The following is a 22,278-nucleotide window of genomic DNA, read 5'->3' on the forward strand; positions in this document are numbered from 1 at the left end:
AAATGCAAAGATTAAACACTAAACTTTTAAATTATCCCTCATCAGCCATCACCGACCAATCACACACACCAACAAAAAAACAATACGAAAAACGTCAATTGACAATGGCGTGACTACGGCCGAAACCTGTTTTTCGCAATGTTCTGTAAATTAATGGTGACACCTTATACACTATCTTGATGATATGTTGTAAGTTTAACATAAACAACTTTAACCATGTACATGAAAACGATTAAACCCTTTCCATAACCATACGAATATATATTAAAGGCAGAGTCCGACTTTTTCATGAGCAGGTGTTAATGAATCACTATAATGACACTGGGTGTTTGCGAACAGGTCCCACCGGTTGCTTTCGTCAGAAATATGTCTGTCGTTTTCATGGATACTCAAAAGGCTCATTCAAATTTTATATTACAAAGCTCATCGCATTAATGCTGATAAATAATCTATTCCAAAATCGTTAACAGCTGAACTGGAAACGTTTATTTTGACAAAATTATATGATATTATGATAGGGTATTACAACGGGGATCTATTTTTATCACTGATGCGTCAGAGTTGAAATGTTCTCCACGTGTCTCCCATGAAACCTTATAAAAGCTTTACTGAGGCCTTGAATGTTGTAACCCGATCAAACTACTCTTGCGTACGTTAATAATAGAATACTATATGACATTATATGACCGAAAATATTTTTAACCGGGGATATCCAAAGGGGATGGTTATAGGAAGCAGTGTTTTCATTTCTGACAACACGCTTTGTTGAATGCATATCAGTAAAAAGATGCCTCTCAGAGAACGACTATTCAATGCCACATATTTTGTCTTTCTTCTCTGCAAGGCGGGGATATAATTATTTTACCTTTAACATAGTATTTTTCTTTCTATTCAGCATTTCCAGTGAATATGATGTAGATGAAACACATGTCTTCAAGGGATTGTATGCAATTGTTTTGCTCGCGTCCTTGAGCGTAGACCATCTGTGACGAATCACTACGCCTGACGTCATTACAACTGCCAATTTCCCATTACAAGATGAATGTAGGGCAGTTGTAACTAGTTTGATTCGGATATAGAAGAGACGTCAACGCGGATGTTCAGACCTGTTACTGGTAGGTAGTCAATTTCTCTCTTTCTAAGCAATATTTTGCTAAATTGGCGTAACCAGAAGGTATGATTAGCCCGTCAAGTCTTTAAGACAGGAAGAAAATGAAGCCAAATGGATACAACTTTTATATTGTTCGTAACGACGTTTTAAGGTATTCCTCGCCCCTTCATTAGGTGAATTTGACTGAATGGACAAGCATGTGGCCGTAAGTCGGGGCGGCTTTATACCGGGACATCGACCCATGACACGAGCCCACATGTGAGCCCACAGCCCGGGGTGAGTTTGCTCTGGGGCGGAATTACACTGGGACACCGGCCAATGACACGACATGTAGTGGGGAGGTGGGTAAGTGCGCACGTTTGGGGCTGATGATATTACAGTGAGGAATCTGTTCGAAAGAAGAAGTTTCGTATTCGTCCAGAGAGATCGTAACCTTTGGTCCAGCTGCTTGTGGACTGGTTGATGTCTATCCAGCTGTCTGCAGCGCTGCATCAGGTTTATGACGTTGGTCCAAGAATAACTGAAGGCTTTTGCTACGTGAGTGTGTCTTACCCCTATCTGCATCATGTACATTTGGTTCAATCGCACTGTTCCGCTGTTCCTCCAGATGTTCCGGTGTTCCACTGTGTTTATATTCACCATGCATGTGCATTCACTGAGCTCTGTCACATGTTTCAGATTATTTCAGATTGTTTCGCCCTTGTCAGAAACCTGATCTATTTTACAGTTAACCCTTTCTTAGAGCAGCTAGTTGTGTTCGGTCAAGTCATTGTAGAAATGTTATCGTAGATATTCAGAGGAATTTACTAATTATGACACGCTTGTCAACACAATGCGCGATGATATCCAATACTATGGGAGTTTTCACGCCTCTTTCTACCTGAATGGATCGAATCAGATGGTCGTGCTTGGTGGCTTGCTTGACAGCTTGGCTCTGTACTACAACAACGTGGATCATTGTTCATGATACTGATCTCTGGATAATCTTGTCTACATTCTCTTACATATGTCGTTGCATGGCAGGGGTATAGCTTGAGGAACTAACAAACACTTACTTTTCTATGAGTACTGTGTGAGTGTGTGTGTGTGTGTGGGGGGGGGGGTGACCAGAACAGCAGAACACTATTACCATTTTCGTAAACATATGGATTCATCCCTGATTTGAAGTGATCCATTCATTTTTGAATTCTGCAGCTGTTGAAGCTCATTCCCCTTACACGCATGGGCAACGAGTACCCATGATAAACTGAACTTGGAGGTGGTAACAAGGAGAGAATCTTTTTTTATTTTCCTAACGAAAAATGTTAATACACATTTTATTATATATGTACTTGCTGATGTCTCTTTTTGTTTGGTATTCGTTATCTTAATAATACAGATGGACATATTTTTTAGTCAATTTGTAAAATAATTGAATATTTAGGCGTTTAATAAATTTCCTAAGTGCAAATTTTACACATTTTGACTGTAAAAATATACACACGATAAAATGAGCAAAGCTCAGGTGAAATATTCACTTTGTGTTGCAAGTCAAAATAGTGTAAACGAAAACCGCACAATTACCAAGTGACTTATCAAAACTTCGTCACCATTACCGATGCTACCCACAAAGATACCTACATTTGCTTATTATCTAGAAAACTGTATTTGACCATACGCCCTCATTACTATCCATAAAAGTGACTAATGCGCTTACGAATGGCGCAGCACAGGTCGCGAACCGGTCTAGATTTTTGCTACACATCCGGGTACTCACGGGGAAAAACAATAACAAAGGAAACAACCAGTCCAGGGAAATGCTTTAGAACAGTGCCCCTTTAACTGAACAGTGCCCCTTTAACTGAACAGTACTAGTGCCGACAATGTCCACACACAAAAACATACAAATAAACGTCGATGGACAATGGCGTGACTACGACCGAAACCTGTTTTTCGGAATGTTCTTCAAATTTATGGTGACACCTTATATAAAAAGTCACTGTCTTGATGATATGTTGTAAGTTTAACATAAACAACTTTAACCATGTAAATGAAAGCGATTAAACCCTTTCCATAATCATACGAATATCTGTTATACGAATAAGCAGAGTCATGTCTTTTTTTAATAAGTCAGTGTTAATGAATCACTATAACATAGAGATCATACCATGTGTTTGCGAACAGGTGAGCATATTCTGTTCCACCGATGGCACTCGTCAGACATAAATCTGACGTTTACATGGATGCCCAAAATGCTTATTCAAATTTTATATGACTAAGTTCATTGAGTTAATGCTAATAGATAATATATGCTAGAAATGTTAGAAACTGAACTGGAAACGTTAATTTTGACAAATTATATGATATTATGGTAGTGAATTACAAGGGGCATCTCTTTATATCACTGATGCGTCAGAGTTGAAATGTTCTCCACATGTCTCCCATGGAACGTTTTAAAAGCTTTACTGAGGCCTTGAATGTTGTAACCCGATCAAACTACTCTCGCGAATGGTTAATAATAGAATACTATATGACATTATACGACTAAAAACAATTTTAACCGGGGATATCCAAAGGGGATGGTTATAGGAAGCAGTGTTTTCATTTCTGACAACTTGCTTTGTTGAATTCATATCAGTAAAAATGTGCCTCTTAGGGAACGACTATTCAATGCCACATATTTTGTCTTTCTTCTCTGCAAGGCGGGGATATAATTATTTTACCTTTAACACAGTATTTCTCTTTTTATCCAGCATTTCCAGTGAATATGATGTAGATGAAACACATGTCTTCATGGGATTGTGTGCAACTGTTTTGCTCGCGTCCTTGAGCGTAGACCATCTGTGACGAATCACAACGCCTGACGTCATTACAACTGCCAATTTCCGGTTTATGAGATCACTTGGTACAAGGAGCCTGTTACAAGATAAAGATAATGCAGGGCAGTTGTAACTAGTTTGATTCAGATATAGAAGAGACGTCAACGCGGATGTACAGCCCTGTTGCTGGCAAGTAGTCAATTTCTCTCTTTCTAAGCAATATTTTGTGACACGCATTTGCTAATCCGACTTAACCAGATCATGTACATTTGAGTGATGTACATTTGGTTCAATCGCACTGTTCCGCTCTTCCTCCAGATGTCCCGTTGTTCCACTGTATGTATATGCATTATGCATGTGCATTCACTGAGCTCTGTCACATGTTTCAGATTATTTCACGCTTGTCAACACAATGCGCGATGATATCCAATAGTATGGCCTCTTTCTACCTGGATGGATCGAATCAGATGGTCATGCTTGGTGGCTTGCTTGACAGCTTAGCTTTCTACTACAACTACGTGGATCATTGATCATGATACTGGTCTCTGGATATTCTTTTCTGCATTGTTTTACATACGTCGTTGCACAGCAGGGGTGCAGCTTTAGGAACTAACAAACACTTTTTTATGAGTACTGTGTGAGTGTGTGTGAGGAGGGTGGGGGGTGGGGGGAGCGACCAGTACATTCGGCTCCTTTCGTGTTCCACAGTGTCACTGACTGTGATTACCACTTCTTCTTTATGTGCTCGGAGATCGTCGGCAACGGAAGGGGCCGAGGCTTTGATGTTTCGTCCGAAATGAGGCGTTGTGAATATCATAGTATATTTTACCTTTCACGGATGTGACACAGTTGCTTAGACCTATGCATATATGTTTCCTTTGTGTATAACGCGACGGCAATACGACGAGACTGGCTTAGATAGTTCAACAGGAACACTACTGCATTGAATTCCATTAATTCATACACGCATGGGCAACGCGTTACGCAACCCGTGTGCACCCCTTTCGTCTCTCGTGTGCAACGCATGACACTTATTACAGGGGGAACGAACTGTTTACCAAATGAGGACCCATGCTGAGCTGGTATGTCCTTGCTGATGTCTCAATATTAGATGTGATTTTGTTGAAAAATTCTGGTACTGTTGTGGCCTCTACAACATGTTAAAATGTTATGGCTATTCAAGTGTTTTTTGTGATTTGACATTAAACGTCTGTAGTACGACTTTCAGTGATCATGTTTATGAGGTTTGGCGGAGCATTGTTCTCATTGGATCCTAATACTTTATGATGGTTGGGTCTCTCGCAGCTCCATAGCCGTGACGCTGGAAAGGGAAGCATGAGAGTAGGTTATATCGTGGAGGATACGCTTGAGGGAGAGGGTTCTACTAATGAACAGGAAGAGACGTGAGCGCGGGGTTTTGTGTTAGATGGCCGTTGCGTAATGGCCGCCAGGAGAGGTAAACATTGAGCTAAAGCAGTGTTGTTTTCACGTGCTTGTTAGATAAATTCCCAGCGCTACTGTCAATGTATCTTCTACTTGATCCTACATACATCATTCTGGCATTTACAATATCTATTTTTTCAACGAACATTAATAGTTTACTTGTCATATCTTTTAGAATATTTGTCAATTGTGTTGAGTTTACAGGCAATGATTGTAATTTGTGGTGACATGTAAATATATTACGTCTCATGTAAAACATGAAGTAAGTAAGATAGTTAATATTAATATTCAAATCGCATTAAAATACAATGATAACAAGATACATATGTTATCCTAAACTAAAGCCTGTGTTCCACAGTCAGAGCCAGGAAGAAAACTGATTAAACACATTTTAGATACATTTAAACGTTAGTAGCATATAACCCTTGAAATTGAAAGATCTACAAAAAGATGTATTTCTTATAATAAAAGGTCCATAAGGGTATTTAGTAAAGTAATGTAACTCTTTCGAAAAAATAGTTCTCTTGATGTTCAATGCTGGACAATTCCCCGCACCCCACTTTTTGTTTGTCTTTGGTAAAAGTTAATAAGAGGAGGTTTGGTGGGGGACTAGAGGTATCTTTTCAGAGGGTGTGACTTCTGACATTACCCACTGTTTACTGTAGGATATTGGAAATGGACTGTCATGTTGTCTGACTGCAGATAGGATTTGTAACCTTAACAATCACTGGGGTTTCACATTAGGGGTCGTGAATTTTACAATTGCCCAAATGATCCTGCTGAGTATTGGTGCTTAGTGATGCCAAAGGTAACATATTATCATTAGCGGAAATTGGCAGTGAATACTTAATACCATGTATGTAGGATATCTTCAAGATTCAAGACACCCAACCAGTTCATGCATTCAATGGTAAAAGAAGACCAGACTTGATTAGAATCCGTGTTTATCTGTGACAACTTAGCAAGTGGTGATGAATTTTTATATTCGTATTATTATAATCTGTCAAACTGTATATAAATTTGTGTGATATCATAATATTCAAAGGGACAGTTCCCTACACCCTTCAATATCTTAAGGAATGAACGTTAGTTTATTGTATCGATTATATACATATCTCACTAAGTATATGTTTTGCATTTGCATGCATGAACGATGGGATTAAGGGAGAAAGGAAATATTTTCCTGAACGTTTCCAATAACTAGTGGAGGAAATTGGAAATGACTGAACCTGTAGATGAGAGAAAGAAAATAATAGTCAATGTTTTTATCATAAAAAACTCTCTGTTAAGTAAACAACAGTTGTTATTTTAGTACTTTCAAGAGGAATCCCAAACCTTCTCTTACTCTGTTATGATACATTATGTCAAAGTGAAAACAAAAACATTAACGTGCAACAAAGCATTTTCCATGGACTTGTTTATTTGCTTATTGTTGATATACACGTGTACAGATTAATCAAAACATATACTATATCAATGTAACTATATCACGTGTGAATGCGTGTAATACATGTACTTGCATATTGGCTCCCCAGTTCTCATAATGCTTCATATGAAGGCAAAACTGTGTCTTTAATTAACCTAATCTCTCATGTCAGTGACTGATTTCAAATCGCATGTCTTGGTGTTACACAGCCAGTGTCCCAACTCTCGTGTATCTACTTTACTGTTTCGCACTCGCGATCTAACTTTATAACATTTCGGGTCTTAGACATCCTCTTATACAGAGCAGATGCGTTCTGGACATTTTAGCTTTCGGCTCCATGGCCTTTACTGTCTTAAAAGTGACTTTATTAGTCTTCGGATGCTACGTCTAGTTATGGTCGCACCGATTAGATAACCCTTACCGACAGGGTGGGGATGGTGGTTGAAAAGCGAAACGGACAACCTTGTTTGTTGTAAATAAATGCTGGACGGCGATAACTTTGGTTATATATCGACTCCCTGTCTTTATGTCTTAAGTTGTTAATCGGGAACTGCGGTCGTAATTTATCAACTTATTCATCGATTGTTGCAAACTTGACTGATTTTTGTACACAATAAACACTAATTGATCATGAACTACTGGAGGCCACCTCTAGATATGACAAAGTACACGGACATGTAGGCCTTAAGAGCAATGCAATCCAGTATTCAAAATCGAATTTGGGAAATATTCATGTTGTGATGTGTCTAAAAATATTTATAGAAATTTATCTCCTTTAGGTTGTGACGCTGGTGTAGACATGGGAACCACCCACTTACTGTATGTTTTCAAAGTATATGTGGTGCATACAATTATTGCCTCTCAGGAATATGAATAAACGATTCAGAATAATGATGTTGGTGATTTTACGCACGTAGGTCACAATGGTACAAGTGATGTCAGTTATGTCATGTGTTCACCGCCATCCTTCAACCTTTGTACTGATTTTACTGTTATCACATGAGCTGATTCACTTTCCTGTCACTAATACCCTTCTATCAGCAGGAGTCATGTTCTCCGGCGAATCAGATAGTACACCCGGTTATAATTCGTTCACATCAATATGGGTTAATGCTAAGTCGGAACAATGTCATGATAGTTTATAAGGCTTATTCGCCAGATCTATGGACACGGCACTAACCGATATTGATGAACGTATTAAAGTGGTGACACAAAAAAGACAAATGTAGTTGTATTTAGAAACGGAGGTGGGTTAACAAAACATGAGAGGTGGTTTTATATAGACCATCTTCACTGCCAACATTCACTGGGACAACATTTTCACCGAAACATACGTTATTGTATGGTTCTTGTTGATGAGGTTCCTGATTTTCTTGTGGGTCCTTAATAAGAGTATTGTCTCTATTTTGCGGACAAAGACACATTTTTCACAATTTGATAAGATATGTTTTGTTTACATAACATACTGACAATCAAAGTGTGCCTAAGTCATGGTCGGGGCGGTCGGGTAGCCTAGTGGTTAAAGCATTCGCTCGTCACGCAGAAGACCCGGGTTCGATTCCCGACATGGGTACAATGTGTGAAGCCCATTTCTGGTGTCCCCCGCCGTGATATTGCTGGAATATTGCTTAAAGCGGCGTAAAACCATACTCACTCACTCACTCACTCACTCACTAAGTCATGGTCTGTCCGTCGTCTCCGTGACCACCGGGCCTGGTAAGCTGAGATAGGTATTCAGATGAACGTAGTCACGAAATAGCACAAACTAATCCAACAGTTGACTGCAGATAGAGTGAAATCCCGGATGTCAGGGCCTCCATTTATCCGGGCGATGTATACAAAAGGGCATTTCTTACACATCTGTAGGCGAGAACCCACTTCCGATAACTGGAGTCAAACATATTGTGTAAAATCGAATTCGAGGTCAGTGACTGGCCTCTCTCTGGTGATAACCTAAGGTCAGATTATGACGGACTGTACCTTCCTGGTTGTTTTTCGTTGATATGTTTCTTGTGTTTCAGTCGAATTCCCCCAACGCCTGTGTTTAAACGTTGTGGATTTAGAGTGTTTCATAAAAGGTCTTTCATCTTATCTAGTTTGAGTTATCATCATCGCTTTGACAATCTACAGATGTGACTGAAACTGTTTGTGGAGGGTCACCCCAGATAGGAGTAGTAACCAGGGTGACCTCATTCGTGAGCGTTGTATTTATGTACAGATGTGTCACTGCGATCATGAGAATAGACAAAATGCGCAACGATTGCTAACATGGTGCGATTTTAGGGTATGTAAGAAACAGATTCATGCACTTTTTCCTGTCATTTATCTTTCAGCATTGACTGGCACTCGTGTATTGATCTCTATTTCACCGTATCCACGAATCGTTTAGTTGTTTAAGCTGACCTGACATAATGAAATCACGCATCGTGTTACCCATGCATTCATATATAGGTCTGTATGTGTACATTAAAACCACAATTGTTAATGTTTTGTAGATAAATGAGGACAGGTGCGTGACTGGAATAAATGCATTGACGAGTGGATATCTTAACGAGCCATGACTACAAAGGAAGAAGTTATTCGGAAACCGAACAGTAAGTTATCCGCTCTGCAGAAATATGTCATTGTCACTGTGGCATACTTGGGGGTTAATGTGACACGCATACTACAGACATACTGCGTCTGTATATATTACATGTGATGTATCCGTCATAACAAAAGTTTAAAGTTTTCATCACTTCACTCACCTATTGTGTGCTTTGTGTCTTTCATCCAGGTGAACAATGACACTTTCACTGAGTATTGTTGGCTAACAATGTCTAAGCACTTGTTATATGCTTATGCACGGAGTACAGCTTGATATAAATGGATTACTATTACTATAATTACAATATTTCAGCTATTACACGACATGACAGCTTAACATAGTGACAAAACCCACACATAATTTACATTTTCCCCTTTCCAAAACAGATCGTTACAGGTATGATATTGGATGATAGTTTGGGCTTCTTGAGCAACTCAAGGATCCAATTCTGCGCCGTAGATCACTGCAACACTTGGTCTCAACATAAGGGTCCACAATTACAGCTACAACATAATGTTTGGTGGTACACCAATAGGGCAAATAATTTTTCAACTTTCAGTTCCGATATGGCGTACGAAACGATACCAGATGGCCCTTCTGTACTGTCTGGCCTTTCTTGTGCAAGGCATCCTCATGTACAACCTCAGCATCTCCATCGTGTGTATGGTGAAGCATGATCTACATGACAACGAGGTCAACACGGCGCCATTTTCCAACGAGACCACGACTAACAATACCAGGCTGGCAGAGGTTTCATCTTTGTCTTTCACTCTAATATTTCAAAAAGAATTAATCCTGTAAGACGTATCTTTTCTTAAGAAAAATGTACAATATGTTGAAGTAGCTTAAATAAATTATGTTAACTTATATCATTCCACTGAAAATACGAAACAACAGAAATATTCAATTTGAACCTGAGTTTCTTTGGAAAAAAGAATCGCCGACAATACGGCTTTGCAGAACAAAATATTGACAAATACGTTAAATGTATATTACAAGGATAAGAACACATTTATGTTTATTTATCCCTTTGTCATTTGGATCAGAGGTAAAATGGCGTTGTATAATACTTATTCTGGACCCTTTAATGGTTAATAAACATTCTTTCTTGACACTGGTTTATGGAGGCAATATTTCTGACTTTGGTGGCATATCCACGAGCCTTCTCTGCTACAGAGCCCTCTCAGCAAATACCATACAGTAAACAGTACAGAATAGCTCTGCGTGTATGCGTTCAATAAGAAACCCTTTATCACCTGTATTTCCCTAGGGTGGTGAGTTCCTGTGGTCCAAACAGATTCAAGGCCTGCTTCTTGGTGCCATGTTCTGGGGCTATATGGCAGCCCAGATACCCTCGGGGTGGCTGAGCCAGAGGTACGGTGCCAGGATGGTGGTGGGCATCGGAGTGGGTGGTGCGTCGGTCGTCACGCTTCTCTCTCCGTTAGCAGCTAGAACAAACATCTATCTCTTCCTGGCCACCAGACTGATATTTGGAGCATTGTTGGTAAGTTTAAGATTATTGTTAATATTATAACATAGTTCAAAGTTGTTTAATCTAATGCAGAATTTGAATCATAACTTGATCATGTTTGACAATGGATGTATTTCAGACAGTGATATACCCAAGTTTGGCAACTTTCTGGTCCAAGTGGGCACCGCCGAGCGAGTACAGCAGACTTTTAACTATCAGTCTACTAGGCGAGTGCAATGACAAAGTTGATTATCATGAAATATACTTTCAGGGACTATTTCATGCACAATAATCCTAAATACATGTTGGTATCAGTATGATTGCTATCCAAACTAGAATTGTGTTTGTAAGAACTTTAAATGTCCTTGACATCGTCCACAGCAGCATGCATCTCAATACTACTTTATATAACCTTATTACAAATCAAGGAAACAAATAACTTTTAATATTCATGCTGTGTTGTTTTCCTTAAACGATGAGGTCAATCACCTGTTGTTTCGCAATTGAGGGTGTGTAATTTTACTTTGGAACTTAAGCAATATTATGCATGTATTCCAGTCATGTTCATTTCTTCTTCTCTGTGATCTACTGGTAGAGTGTCTGCCCAGAGAGCGGAAGGTCCGGAGTTCGATCCCCGGCCGCGTCATACCTAAAGACGTTAGAAGATGGTACTTGTTGTTACCCTGCCTGGCGCTCGGAGTCAGTATACTGTGTCTGAGTGGGGTATTCATGTTACGCTACAGCATGGTATCTCAGTGGGCTAGCACTATAAATCGGCATCAGTCCGGACTAGTACAAGCAGCCAAACAAATACGCACGTCGCGATATAGGTGCAATAATCTTGGACGCGACGTTAAACCCGATTTCACCTCACCTCACCTCTTCTTTTTATCAAATTTATCCCAGGGCCTAATCATGACGCACTGGACAGTGTACACATTATGAATGTCTCTCATGCAAATGTAATGTCTTGGACATGTGCTCTTATCCTATGTCTGTGTTACAGGATGTACTATAGGCAATGCCGTCGTGTTTCCGATTGGTGGAATACTTTGCGGCGATGACGTCAGCCTTGGGTGGCCATTTGTGTTCTACATAACTGGTTAGTTGGCGTGTAAGACCCCGTGACATAACTGAACTGGGCGTTAAGAACAAACGGTAAAAATATACTTTTCAAACAAGTACATGTAGGCGTAACTCGGAAATAACTAAACATTTCCAAAATTGTAAGAAATATTAGTTTCCAGTAATAGTTGTAAGATAATAATGAACCAATTGGAAACACATTAAACACACCAGTGAGGTATCAGAGTGGACGTAATGAACGCCAGCTATCATGGAGGACGGAAGGGGTAAGATGGGAAATTTCACAATTGACGTTTAAAGATCACTATTGCGTAATACCACCACGATTTGTCAAAGATCCCATTTACAGCGATGGCGATTTGAGGGAGTCTGTCCCACTCCTCTTGCAGCCCTTGGCAAGTTAATCGGCGGCCTACGTATACTGTCCCTCCAGTAGTCTGATGAATGTTTGCAGCAATTTGATTCGCCGTTTGAGCTCGGCAACTTTGGAGATATAAATTTCGAAACAATTTTGAGAAGACAATTGCCTACCGTGATCATTTTCCATATTTGTGCTTGTAGGCCTCTGCGGCTTTGGGCCTTTTCACCAATTTAAAAAAAAACAGTTGGGTTTGGCCGAAATACGACCGAAATGATACCTTGTTTCATGTTGTTGCTATGACAGGACAGGCAGACTAAACAAAGGTGACTTCTCGTAGTCTATGGTTAGAGTAACTTCTCTATGATGTGGGGCAGTTGCTCAAACGGATGGACCGATGGATAGCCGCGAAAGGCCAGTAGAAACAAGAATTTTGCCTATATGTAGTTACGCCACTGCCGAAGAAACAGGTTTCGGTTGGAACTAGGTTAACTGTTGTCACTGTCCGGCTGATAAATCACTGCGATTTAGGCATAATATGTATGAATGCGCACATTCCAGGAAAACTTGCAATATTTAGGTAATGTTTGTGAGAGATGTCAACAGGTGTTTCCACGATAGAATTGAAGAATGACATTATATGATAAAGAGATTATCACGCTTGTGTGTTTTGGGATGTTACATATCCTGTATTAGGAATAAACATTGTATTTAGCGAGCTTAATGTGCTCACAGAATTCATGTCACACAACCTCTTCATCATGTAATGTCATTCTTAAATTCTGGCCGCCGTGGCGACCATATTTAGAAACCAATGAAAGGCTCTTAAAGCACCATCAATTTTAAAATTATATTGAGTCTTTTATAGGTGAAGCTGGTAGTGGGCCCTAACATCTTTGATCGTTTTTCGAATACCGTTTTGTCCTTGATTCAACATTTCGAGCATAACAGTCGGCGTTACTATAGTGACATGGGCACAACAAATTGGAAAACCACTGCACACTAGCCTGTCATCATGTGTCATGAAATCATCTGTATACATTGGAGGGTCAATAAAAAAAGTAGGATTGTGCATGTGGTTGGAAACCAAACTTGCCATGGACCACCCCCCAAAAAAACCCAAAACAATAACAACAAAAAACAAAAAAACACACACATAAAACAACCCGAAAAAACAAGCAACATTGTCGAGCTACATTTTGAGAGTCTGTTGGTTGGATGGTACTGTCAAAGTGTCATCATTCTGCATCTTTTGAACATAGCGAAACAAATTCAAGCAGGATTTAACTGTCCAGAGAGGGCAGGTCAACGTGCTTGTCAAAATCACTAGTGTGTCAATTAGGCCTTGGCTTGTCACACAGATACTGGTTTCGGTAGTTGACACAAGGGCTAGGGACCTACAGCGTTTCAAAGAGGGGTAAATTAATTTTAATAACATTTATGTAATCAATTTTTATAAATAGTTTAATCTGGTTTTAAATATCCACTAAGCACGGGGCACAATATGGATGTGATGTTAATGTAAATGTGAACCATTAGAAAATCCGAGTCTTGTTCAAGACATCACTATTTGCACTCAATATCCTTAGCCTGCAAATATACTGTGATTTCGTTTCTTCTTGACAGAATAGTTTGCACCAACTCCTCAATTCGCTGTACATATTTGTTCAAAAATGAGTGATACATTTGTTACGTCATAAGTCAGGGACCCGTGAAGATCCAGGGTATAATAGGTCTTCAGCATACCATGCTTTCCGTAAAAGGCGTCTATGCTTGTCATTAGAGGCGACTAACGGGATCGGGTGGTCAGTCTTGGTGACTTGGTTGATGCATGTCATCGTATCCCGACTGCGTGGATCGATGCTCATCATGTCAATCACTGGATTGTCTGGTCCAAACTCGATTATTTGCAGACCGCCGTCATAAAGCTGGAATATTGCTTAGTGCGGCGTTAAACAACAAACAATCAATCATAAGTGAGGTGAGGTACATATCACTGTGGCACTATTTTGTACATTAGGTGGTGTGTCGGCAATATGGAGCGTGCTGTGGATTGTCTTCGCTCGCAACACCCCATCTCAGTCCCCGGGCATATCAGCAGAGGAGAGAGAATACATTGAAGATAGTCTCAGACACCGGGTGTCCATGAAAAGAGTGAGTTTAAAACAGCAAAATACAAATTAAAGCAATGTTTACTCAGTGAAGATGAGCCACAAACAATTTAATCTGCATGGGTCTTGGCGATGTCAAATGTCAAGGTCATTTTAAAGGTCATTCACTCATGATGTGGCTCTCGACTGTAAGTTTTGTCTGTCCGGTGTGGAGGGGCAAGTTTATTAAACCGGATATACATGTAACTTTGTTTTTAACAAATATATAGTTTGTCGTTTACTGCAAAATACATTTGACATTCTGTCGTGTACTTGTCATATAGTGATGTCATCAAACCGGAAGTACATACTACTTTCTTTTTAAGGTAGCAAAAAAGAAATGGACATTCTGTTATAAAGTCGCACTACATATGGCATGGTTTTCAACAAAATCGGAAGTAAATTTTACGTTCTCGTGACGCGAACTAGAGACGAGGGCGCCCTCTTTGACTTGATAGTTATATTGTATAAAGCATATGTTGTTCAAAGCGCACATGATGTAATTAGATAGAAAAAGCATCAAGCTTTGTTATTCAAATAGCAGAAATAATAATTTTTGTGACCTTGATATTGCGGTGAAGGACAGCACATGGTTTTACCTTAAGCTTTCCCAGTACAGCAGTACAGGAAGCACTATAATTCACCGTCTTTAATGTGAAAATTGGAAGGTTCATGTTGAGTACAGAGTTCTAGGAACACCAAAAGGCGATAAAATTCTTTTGCCAACGCATTTATGAATAAATATTTAGAATTGCAGTATTTGTGTTATGTAAATAAGATGAAATTGAAAAAGGGAAACCATACTTGAGTGGCGACTTTCTTCTTTACGTCGATAATCTGGGATATCTTCATCAGTTGTAGGTCTTCAGGAACCTATGATTGCCGTACAAAAGCGTCATATGAGGCGACGAACGGGATCGGATGATCAGGCCCGCTGACTTTGTTTGATGCATGTCATCGTATCCCAATTGCGTGGATCGATGCTCATCATGTCAATCACTGGATTATCTTGTCCAGACTCGATTATTTACAGTCCGGCGTCATATAGCTGGAATATTGCTATATTGCTGAGTGCGGCGTTAAACAACAAACAAACAAAACAAACATTAGTTTTTTGTTGGGTTAGTGGGGAAGGGGAAGATTGATAAATTTAGAAATTATGAGTATTATTCAATGTCATTTGTCATTAACGGTAAATAAACCACGATGAAGAGATTCTCACAGTTTACTGAGATGATATTGATGATTGCAGGTCCGCACAACACCGTGGAGGAAAATGTTCACTTCCAGACCCGTCATCGCCGTCATCACAACGCATTTTCTATCCAACTTCGTTCTCTACATGCTTCTAACACAAGCACCAACCTATTACAATGACATCTTAAAGCTAGACATCAAAGCTGTGAGTTGCAAAGTAATAGTACTGTTCTTTGTCCTTGTAGCCAGTCCTGATGGAACAGTTTTATTCCACCCTTCCTGGGTGTCACAGGAGACGACAGTGTATAGGTTTGGATTCGTGTGTTTCTATTTGTATGGGTGTAATCTTTGAACCACGGAATCACAATTGTGGTCTTTGGGTTGTAGTGAGAATGATCTCTGTTTAGAGTGCCAATTTCCCTGTTGCAATGGCTGCAAGGTTGTTTCAGTGATATTGTATACTCCCCAGGGAGTTTGAGAATTAAAATCAAGTGAACACTGTTCCACCCACGAGGTAATGATAATGCGCACTGAGCATTCACTTGAGTAAAATGGCGCATTTTAAATTAACTGTTATTAGCATCTGCTAGACGAAGTGTCAAACCCTCGACTCGTCACTATTACTTAATATATTTTTGATCAGCACGACTGATTTAACAACACACGGTAATTATTGCGAGGAAAGAAGAAATAAACGCTTTTCCATGTGACTTATATATATATCACAATCATGACATTAATTTTATGAGACAATAAGTCCTTTCTCTAACGCTTCTTCCCAGACATTGATGACATCGTTTTGTTTTCCAGAACGGGGTATATTCGATGTTGCCAGTGATATGTATGGGCGTAGTCGTGTTTGCCGGAGGACAGCTGTGCGACTTCTTCATCTCAAGGAAGATATTCAGTGTTGGAGTGACGAGGAAGATCGTAAATGCTCTAGGTCGGTCCAGAATGGCCTCAAATTTGTCACCGCTACTTGCTACACCTCAAACTGATATATTTCATTATAATTTTGGCATTTTCCACTTCTTACTTAACATTTTCATCAAGGCATCAAATTGCTAATAATCGACTTTATTTTGATAATCCTTTAATTAGCTAGAAATATATATACCTACAGATATAACCACGCTTTATTGAATCTGGAACCAAATTGGAATTCAACTTAATGTTAATGTTAGGGTAGAGCACTGAAACAAGCAGACACTTTTATGACCCATCGGGTAAGATCTAGTTTTCAGTCATCTTTGTAAGCATTTAGTTTACAACAATACAGAATAAGACTTATGAAGGAACCATGACACAAATCGTGCCATACTCGAACGAGCGATCCAATTCTGTTCGGGAACATACAGAAATGATATCAGACATTAGAGCGCCCTTACTTATTGTTGTGTTTCACTGCTCCCGCTGCCTGCTAATTTATCTCCCGATGAATGAGTTTCTTTTTTTTATTCCTGAATTATCCACAGACCTGTGTTACTTGTGAAGTCTGCGTTTGGGTAAACCTTGGTTATTAAAGTACACATAACTTACTACCGCTTTTAAAAATATCTTGACTACTAACTTCGGTGATTCTCTCAGCGATAGAGAGTTAAAGTACTTTGTACCACAAAAAGCTTCACTCCAGCTTCCCTCTATCAACTTACACAACTGGTTCACTTGCAGTAAGCCCACTTGGTAACATTTACTGTGATTCCATGTATTTGTACGCATATTATTTGTCATTTCATACTTCATGCAAATATCAGTGAAACCGTTAGCTAAGCCAAAACCTACCGGACCGTTATCACTACTAAAATATACACAAGTGCGTACTTCGACCTGCTGTCCTATTACAAGAAGGTTCAAGACATGTACATGCTGATTCATATATTTCTTGCAAAACCCACAATTTAATAAGTCTTTATTGTAGGAATGTATTGTATGATTGTTTTTAAGATTTGAAAATGCTTCACTTAGAAAAGGATAACGAGCATTTCTTTGTTGTAAAAGTTTGGTGTAAACTTAACCGAATTTCTTGGGCACACAATTATATGTCTACTATTTTGTGTAAATGTGATAATGTGATAATGTGATAACCCCCGCCGTGATATTGCAGGAATGTACTATAAGCGGCGCCAAAGCATAACTCACTCTCTCACTTGTCTTTATGTGAAGCAATGTTTCTGAATCAAATGTCGAAATGGTCAGTCCACAATGTCACTTGGGCTTAGGGTATCAGGTGAAAAATATATGTGCCCATCGGCTTCATTTTCCTTATGGGGCGGTCGGGTAGCCTAGAGGTTAAGGCGTTCGCTCGTCACGCCAAGGACCCGGGTTCGATTCCCGACATGGGTACGATGTGTGAAGCCCATTTCAGGTGTGCCCCGCCGTGATATTGCTGGAATATTGCTTAAAGCGGCATAAAACTAAATTCACTCACTCATTTTCCTTATATTTAATTGTACCATTCACTGTTACCTTAAATCTAACTGATTCACTTCCATACTCTATGTCCAGGTACACTGTTTCCCGGGATCTTTATGGTCATTCTGGCTCAGGCAAAGCAGGGTCAAGATGTGTTCGCAGTGGCGTTGATGTGTCTGACCCTCGGCTTCATGGGCTTCGGCTTCAGCTCCTACTGCATCAACTACGGTGACATCGCGTTACAGTACGCCGGCACGCTGTCAGGCATAGGCAACGCCATCAGCTCCCTACCGGGAGTGGCGGCCCCCTATATTGTGTCACAGCTCACCCCAAATGTAAGTCACATATTAATGTATCTGTAATTTATCAGGCCAGGGTACTCAGCATGCTGGGGATATGGCTGTAAAGATCTGAAATTGACAAAAATTCCTTACTCACTGGCACATTAATGGCTCGGATGGTCAGGCGGTTGTTGGCGTGGCCTAGCACACCGATGGCATGGGCTTCGCACATGATATTAATTACTGATTGTTCTGGTATACAGTCGTTTGTATACAGGCAACCGACGTATGGCTGGGTGGGACATGAGGTGGGACATAAGGCAATCAACAAACACTTACATTTTCATAATCGAAACTGATCGTTGACATCAATCCAACCCAATCACCTTGAGTGGTTTAGGGTATAAATTAAGCAAGAGAGAAATATTGAAAACATGGTCAAGGGCGTTGTTTGTGCCAGGAGAATCGTCAAAAAGCCATTTCGCTTTAACAAGGTGACCGTTTCCAACGCGTTGTTGCGTGCAGGACGAATTGGGGTCTTACAAAATGCTCTAACCTTTTCATCACACCAATTCCGGACGAGATAGACCCCGTTCTGGCAGACCAAGCATAACGACAAGACGTACGAAGCAGTACCTGGCTCCGACAACGCCCCAAAAGTGACCCGTGTGTCTCTCTCGACCGTTAGAGGCCGCTTGATTGCTCACGGATTCAGAGCAAGACGTCCAATCATGAAACAAAGCCGCAGGGTGCAGAATTGCATAGGGCAGAACAGCATGTACAGTAGGCTAGGGAAACTGAAGATGGTCACACACAGTAGTCTCTGGTGAATCCCATTTTAACCTCATGTTCAAAGACGGCTGCAGACAAGTGTCAAGGTGAACGGTTCTATAACGTTACTATGGTAAACATGATAATTGTTTTGTATTGCTGTCATATCTCCAAGGTGTTGACACCAGGCCGGGTTTTGTTACTAAATGTTTACGTCAAGTTGGTGTCAGCCGTATGGAGTGACAAAGTCTCAGTCCTGATCTCAATCCCATTGGGCATGTGAGGTGCATGCTTGCATCTGCCTCTGCAACGGTGATTGACCTTTACATGGCAAGAGGCGTGGCAAAACATCCCTAAACGTCAAATTGAATGCAAAGACGTTGCCACATCAGAGTTGGCCGATCAAATTATGTTTTACATTAATGTTCTTCGGTCTATATCGTGACGTATCGGCGTCCCCGCATGGACCCGGCTCAGCAAGAACCAATCGCAATTTTCCAGTATGTCAATGCTCGTCCCCACGAAGCACGAATCTGTTGTGAATCTGAAGCTCAGAACATGAACATACTGCCATGACCGTGAACACACGGTGACTGGAGCTCAACCCAGTTAACGTCCACGTTAATCAGGGCCACAGAATCTGCAGCAAATATGTCAAGCCCTCAGGAAGAATTGGATACTCTTCAACAAGATGTGATCCGTTGGCTCCATGGTTCCATGGGCAGTATGTGTCTTGAAGGCAATGGTGGAGCCACCGGTGCAGGACTTCACGACTGCCGTGCATGAGACAGTGACGTGACCGCCATATGCAAATACGTTAACGTTTGATGAACTCGGTTTCAATTTGTAATCTTCCAAACACACACATACACAACACATCGCATGTTTGCCTTGTAGAGTGAGTGAGTTTGGTTTGACGTCTCTTTTAGCAATATTCCAGCAACACCAAGACGGGAAACATCAGAAATGAGCTGCACACATTGTACCCATGTCGGGAAATCGAAACTCGGGTCGGCCTGACGAGCGAACGCTTTAACCATTAGGTTACCCGACCGCCCCTTGTGTCTTGTAGAAGTTACAGAATTAATCTCCTGAAAACCCTATATTTCTTTCTTCTTTGAGGGAATATGTATGTACATACAGCAAAAGCAAGTAGGGACCCATCAAGACGTAACAATTTCCGCCTCCTACATATGGCTGTTGATTAAAGGTGACATGTTTATTAATATTTACTAAGAAAAGTAAACCTTAAGTTATCATATTAGCTCTCCGCTATTCAGTTGATGCCAGGAAACATAATGGGATTTTTCATTTTCAGGGTACCCGGCAAGAATGGCAACTGGCTTTCTATGTCACTGCTGCCATAGCAGGACTATCGGCCCTTGTTTTTACCCTGTTTGGTTCCGGTGAACTGCAACCATGGGCAACGCGACAATCTGCACAGGAAGTGATATTCATCGAAAAACCGAATCAAACTAAAACAGATTCTATGCTGAAGTGTCAAAAGGACGAAGATATGCCATGAAACACATATGATAAACACATAACGAAATAATCTTGGAATCACACGGAGATGTTGGTCCAAGACGGATTACATTTTCAACTTAATGGCTGGTATCAATCACAAGCACTCTATTGACATCGGGTATCATCAAAGTCTCCCGTCCCACGTTGAATACCCACCTCTTTGATGCTGACATCTCTATGGAGTACATCTTGCGACGGACATGACACCAAAACAACCAGGACAGTCATTGTAACCAGTCGATCCTCAGATACTGGCTCTAAAGATTTTTACGAGTACCAGAGACAGACTCTGGAACAAGTGGGTATGTTTCTTGAGTTTAGCATCGGTGCCGATTAAAACAGTAATTGAGTTCAGCTCCCACTGACTTACATGTTGCAGTCCATTGCAACCATTTTTACGAGTACCAGAGACAGACTCTGAAACAGTCTGTAGCAGACTCTGTAGCAGTCCATTGCAACCATTTTTACGAGTACCAGAGACAGACTCTGAAACAAGTGGGTATGTTTCTTGAGTTTATCATCGGTGCCGATTAAAACAGTAATTGAGTTCAGCTCCCACTGACCTACATGTTGCAGTCCATTGCAACCGACAAACACAGTATGAAGCTGAAGGATCATGGGCTATCAGTGCGGTTCTTAAATAGTTTTATATTTTCGGTTGTCCAAAAATGACCTGGAATTGATGAAACAATTTGCATAGCTAGTAACGATGGATACATTCCAAGCTGAAGTTATGGTACCGTGTTATGTTGGTGGCTTCCACTATGCTAACAGCAGCAGTAACATTCATCTTAACATCTGTCTTCCACATTGGTCGCTGATGAAGATCAGCTGGCTGTAGCCTACCTGTCATTACATAACCATTCATTTATACAGTGCATTCTGTTTTGTTGAGTGAAAGGTAGTGTAATATTCCAAGTTTGTACAGCTTAATAAGTTAACCTTATACAATGTTATGTGATATAGATAAAGGATGTTTGTTCGTCTAATTTTGTGTACATAAATAGCCACTTCAGGTAATATAGGAGGGAGAACATCTGCTTCCAATGTACAAATATGTATCTTAATACCTCAGGAAGAGAACCTACTCATCAACTAACCTCTCAAAACTGTTGGCCTCTTATCAATCATAATAGTCTTGGCTTTGTTATCCTTTGCTCTACATTATCATTGTTATTGTTTGTTATTGTGTATATATACTCCTACCTCAGCTCTGTAAATCATTAACCGATGAAAGAGCAAAAACATTCTCCGAAACGTTGTTTGCCTATCCACAATAAAGAAAAAAAAATGACATTCCTGTATGTAGACTGTGTTCCTAAATGTATACCATATCTTTGTGCATATCGAAGATCGATGTTCCTTTATAATATTGTTTTGGGGTAGACATTGCATCCCTACATCGCGGTACGTTTCGTAATTAGTTGTGTCTTATGTTCATATTTACTGTTATTTGAATAATTATATTCGTATCAATGTCATGGAACAGAGATAGACATGCAAAAGTCGCAGACGCGTAATTAAGCTCAAATGTACAAAACCGTCAAATTGTAATTACACACACGAATCATAGTCACGATGTTGACAATGTAACAGATGTTCTATTTGGAATAACATTTCTTTTTGGATTGAGTCAGAGTGAGGCACCGAATCGCCAGAA

At 40.2% G+C, this 22,278-nt stretch overlaps 1 protein-coding gene across 2 annotated transcripts; it reads left to right on the forward strand.

The window, feature by feature from the left end:
• Window positions 1-976: 976 nt before the first annotated feature.
• On the forward strand, window positions 977-21,912 carry LOC124114189 (uncharacterized transporter slc-17.2-like). Of its 2 annotated transcripts, none has more exons than XM_046474785.2 (11): window positions 977-1,115; window positions 9,274-9,372; window positions 9,925-10,115; window positions 10,636-10,869; window positions 10,976-11,063; window positions 11,843-11,938; window positions 14,301-14,434; window positions 15,683-15,832; window positions 16,438-16,570; window positions 18,133-18,374; window positions 20,410-21,912. In XM_046474785.2, the coding sequence occupies exons 2-11, from the start codon at window positions 9,336-9,338 to the stop codon at window positions 20,614-20,616; spliced, it is 1,512 nt and encodes a 503-aa protein (XP_046330741.1). In that variant the 5' UTR covers window positions 977-1,115; window positions 9,274-9,335; the 3' UTR covers window positions 20,617-21,912. The 2 variants fall into 2 exon arrangements, with proteins under 2 accessions (XP_046330741.1, XP_046330732.1); XM_046474776.2 differs by lacking the exon at window positions 977-1,115 and adding an exon at window positions 3,819-4,098.
• The last annotated feature ends 366 nt before the right edge of the window (window positions 21,913-22,278 follow it).

This window comes from Haliotis rufescens, unplaced genomic scaffold (genome assembly GCF_023055435.1).
Source record: "Haliotis rufescens isolate VD_foot unplaced genomic scaffold, xgHalRufe1.0.p SCAF_4, whole genome shotgun sequence".
NCBI classification, from domain to species: Eukaryota; Metazoa; Mollusca; class Gastropoda; order Lepetellida; family Haliotidae; genus Haliotis; species Haliotis rufescens.

What these genes read in the sequence shown, in the direction of transcription:
- LOC124114189 (XM_046474785.2), top strand. Translation starts at nt 9,336, where the DNA reads ATGACTACAAAGGAAGAAGTTATTCGGAAACCGAACA. An exon ending in TAAAGCTAGACATCAAAGCT is followed by an intron (nt 15,833 to 16,437) that starts GTGAGTTGCAAA and finishes TTTGTTTTCCAG; the next exon opens with AACGGGGTATATTCGATGTT. An exon ending in GAAGATCGTAAATGCTCTAG is followed by an intron (nt 16,571 to 18,132) that starts GTCGGTCCAGAA and finishes CTCTATGTCCAG; the next exon opens with GTACACTGTTTCCCGGGATC.